The sequence below is a fragment of the Neolamprologus multifasciatus genome, chromosome 22 (genome assembly GCF_963576455.1).
Source record: "Neolamprologus multifasciatus chromosome 22, fNeoMul1.2, whole genome shotgun sequence".
In the NCBI taxonomy this organism is placed as follows: Eukaryota; Metazoa; Chordata; class Actinopteri; order Cichliformes; family Cichlidae; genus Neolamprologus; species Neolamprologus multifasciatus.
Window position 1 is genome coordinate 17,224,664 of NC_140459.1, and position 3,386 is coordinate 17,228,049.

Below are 3,386 nucleotides of genomic sequence, written 5' to 3' on the forward strand. Positions count from 1 at the left end.
TTAACATGCTTTTATGTATATTTATTGGCCCCACTTCTTTATATTCAAATACCAACCTTTGTTTATTTATGTATAATTCACTATAATAAAAAGTAAATAAATGGATAATATAAAAAAGACACCCGACAAGTTTCCTACTGCAGACATTCGTGAATGTTGGGACACCCCGCCGTGAGGAATGTGATTTGACATTCGCGGTCTAATAAAACAAACAGACATCAGATGAAAAGCATGCGGAAAATGGGTGCTTTTTTTAAAGCACAAAAGACCCCATGCTGATCTACCCCCCCCCCCCCCCCCCCTCGTCATCTTCCTTTAAAAAGACACCCCCCACCACCACTAACACCAACACGTCCCCTCCCCCCCGCCCCCTCTGGTCGAGGTGCATTGTGGGGAGGAAAGTCGTTGCCATTCGACCTCTGCGGGGCCTGCGCGGACGCAGCGAGAACCCTGAAATTCATTATGCGTTTAAAACCTTTATTTATTTCCGCATAACCTACATACTCTCACCGGGAGGGCCGAGCGGAGCGCAGAAACGACGACGGTCCATCTCTTTCGGAAAACACATCGGTTATAAACACAGCATTTTAATCGGAGGAGGGGGGATACTGTTGAGAAAGTGAAGATTCTAACATATATTAAGAAAAAAAAATGTCCGGTGAGAGAAACCGCAGGTCGCTGGCTTTCCGAGGAGGTGGATTAGCTGGGGTAACGGGTTCCAGCGGTATCGGTGGGGGGAACTGTAACAGCTGGGAGGCCCCGGCCTGTCAAGATCGACATTTTAACGGGAACAGGCCGGATCAAGAGGAGGACAGGGATCTGGGGGCGAAAGGACCATCGCAGAAGAGAGTGGAGGGCGCTGGATCTGTCAGCGATAGCACGGAACCCGAGGCGGAGGAAGAAGAGGACCCGGAAGGGGGCAGTCGGGCAGCTGGGGAGGGCGACGATCGTGTCGACTCGGTGGAAACGGAGGACGGGTCCGGGGACGGGAAAAACTGGGTTGCGGGGAACGGTCACAACAACAGCGCTGACGGCCAGGAGACTGCCAGGGGAGGCGAGACGGGATCCAGGAAATCTGGGGTAGAGATGAGACCGCAGACGCTGCTTCAGAAACACTCGCTTTTCCACGCTTCGTGGTTGCAAGAATTTCCATGGCTCAAATTTTGCCAGGAGACTGGACTCATGTCGTGCTCCTGGTGTCACAACATTGCCACTAAAAACAGCGACGAGCTCGTCAAAGGCAGTCGCAACTACAAGCGGGCCTTGCTGCTGAGACATCACCTGTCTTCTGAGCACGGGAGAAACGATCCCACCAAACAGGTAACGTTAGCCCAACTCCACGACGCTTTCATTTAGTTAACTACGTAACGTGAAATACCTGTCACACCGTCGGCATACCTTAATGTCATTACCTGTTTCCCTTTTCTGTCACACGTAATAGAAGTTACTTTAAATTGTAAAGCGCAGCCTGGGAGGAAAGTGAGCTTTTACCTAAGCTTCACAATCCCTTCTCCCGGCTAAATAGTTAGCATCGGTGTGCGCTAACGACCACAGCTAATGTCTAGCCTAGCTTCACAGCCGCCCGCGGCTTTACTGTTTAGCCGGAGGTAGGTGACCAGTGGCCGTATTGGAAAGCCCCTGTACCAAAGCTAAGGGGTGACAGAGTGGAAAAACAAAATCACTTCAAAATATATTGTACTATGCAAGTTACTGTTGTGTGCCCACTCACCGGGCAAGTTAAAGACCTGCTCCAGTTTGACACCTGCTAGCTAATATCGCTCTGGAGGCTGTTTGTTGTCAAGTGACTAATTGCATGTCACAATTAACTGCTAATCACCGATAACTGCCGAAAATGAAGGGATAAATATCGGACACCGAAGGTGTTGTGGAGCACTTTTAGATGTTCACTGTACATCGCAGCTAGTCCTTTCACCAGCAGCAGTCTTGATCGCTAGCTTGCTAGAGGTCGCACAATGGCAAGGGCTCGACCCTGGCAGCCTTCGGGGAACCGCACCCCTTACCCAACCCCCCGCCTCTCATGCAGCTCTGCTGCCTCTCTGTCCCGGGTGACCTCTGGCGCATTTCTTGCTCCTCCACCTCCGCCTCCCTTTAGGGAGCTAAATTAGAGGCATTGTGCGAGAATGACCCCCCAAAATCCATAGATGGTGTCACTTGCAGTGCTGGACAAGGAGGGGAGAGTAAATCAGGTTGTCCTGAGCGCGACATCTTGCTTGCCCAGAGGCAGCGTTTGAAAAGGTTTGAAAGAGTGAAAATAGATGTCAGTAATAGGATGACACAGCATCACCTGAGCCTGTCATCCATATTTCTGGATTATTGGGCTCTGGCTATAACTTTGGGGCATATCTTATGATTAAAGGCTTATCCTGTTTGCAGACGACTGAAACCACGGGTCATACTTACAGGAAATGACTCCACTTTATTTAATAGGCACGTAAAGAGTGTGTAGTTAGCTAAAGCTCGATATAGGTATAATTGGGTATCCGTATCAGTTTCTCGAATGCCTTTTTTTTTTTTTTAAATTCAAAACACTTACGTCTTATTACATGTGAACAGCCTTTATTAATGTCCATGACATGTTTTTATTGCTTTGTCATTTTTTATTGCAGTTTAAGCAACACTTCTACAATACTCTTTTAGTGACCTCATAAAAACAGGGAGGGTAGATTTGTCTGTACAGTTCGGTGTCAAAGGACATTTTTCCCATTAGTCCTACACTGGGGGGGGGGGGGGGGACTCAGTTCCTTTTTAAATTGCCACATCCTACCTCATATTCAGAGAATGGCTTGGGCTGTCACGAGAATTAAGAGCGGGGTGCTATTCGTCTGTGATTTGTGAGTGAAGAGGATTGTACTACTACATTTAGTTCCTTCCTTTGTACACGCAATCACTAATCAGAATGACTTAAAGTGATCCACTAACTTGTACACATCTCTAATTGGTAAGGAGAGCACTAGGAGTGGATTAGGGGCTTGGTGAGGCTTTTCCCTAACAACAAGGACCCCAGACGCTGTCTTGAGAGGTTTTTCAGGCCATTTCCTCATAAATGGTTATAGCTGAGTAGATAAAGATTGAATTAAAGCTTAAAGCCTTCGTTCCTTTTTTTTCCTGAAGTATTTATCTTTTGTTTTTATGCTTCCTCAACTTGGACTGCCTTTTTAAAGTAAACAAAACAGTAAACACAGTACTGCTGAAATAATAGGCAGCGGTGTAAGCAAGACAGCATTATGAAGCAGTACATTAAAGGGGAACTACAGTGTTATGAGGCAACGTCTTGTTCTATTCACCCATTCCTGATGTTAGTCAGGCCTCTGCTGCATTTGTTAAACCTAATTCAATTATCTGTAGCACACCAGGGCAGCTGTGTT

At 47.1% G+C, this 3,386-nt stretch overlaps 1 protein-coding gene across 2 annotated transcripts in view; it reads left to right on the forward strand.

The window, feature by feature from the left end:
• Positions 1-380: 380 nt before the first annotated feature.
• zbtb10 (zinc finger and BTB domain containing 10) overlaps positions 381-3,386 on the forward strand; it is a 23,569-nt gene continuing 20,563 nt past the window's right edge. The window contains exon 1 of one of the 2 annotated variants that reach the window (XM_085148741.1): positions 381-1,320. In XM_085148741.1, the coding sequence (XP_085004867.1) occupies positions 652-1,320 (669 nt within the window). In that variant the 5' untranslated portion in view covers positions 381-651. The remainder of the gene's footprint in view (positions 1,321-3,386) is intronic. The other variant, XM_085148740.1, reaches the window with a different exon arrangement.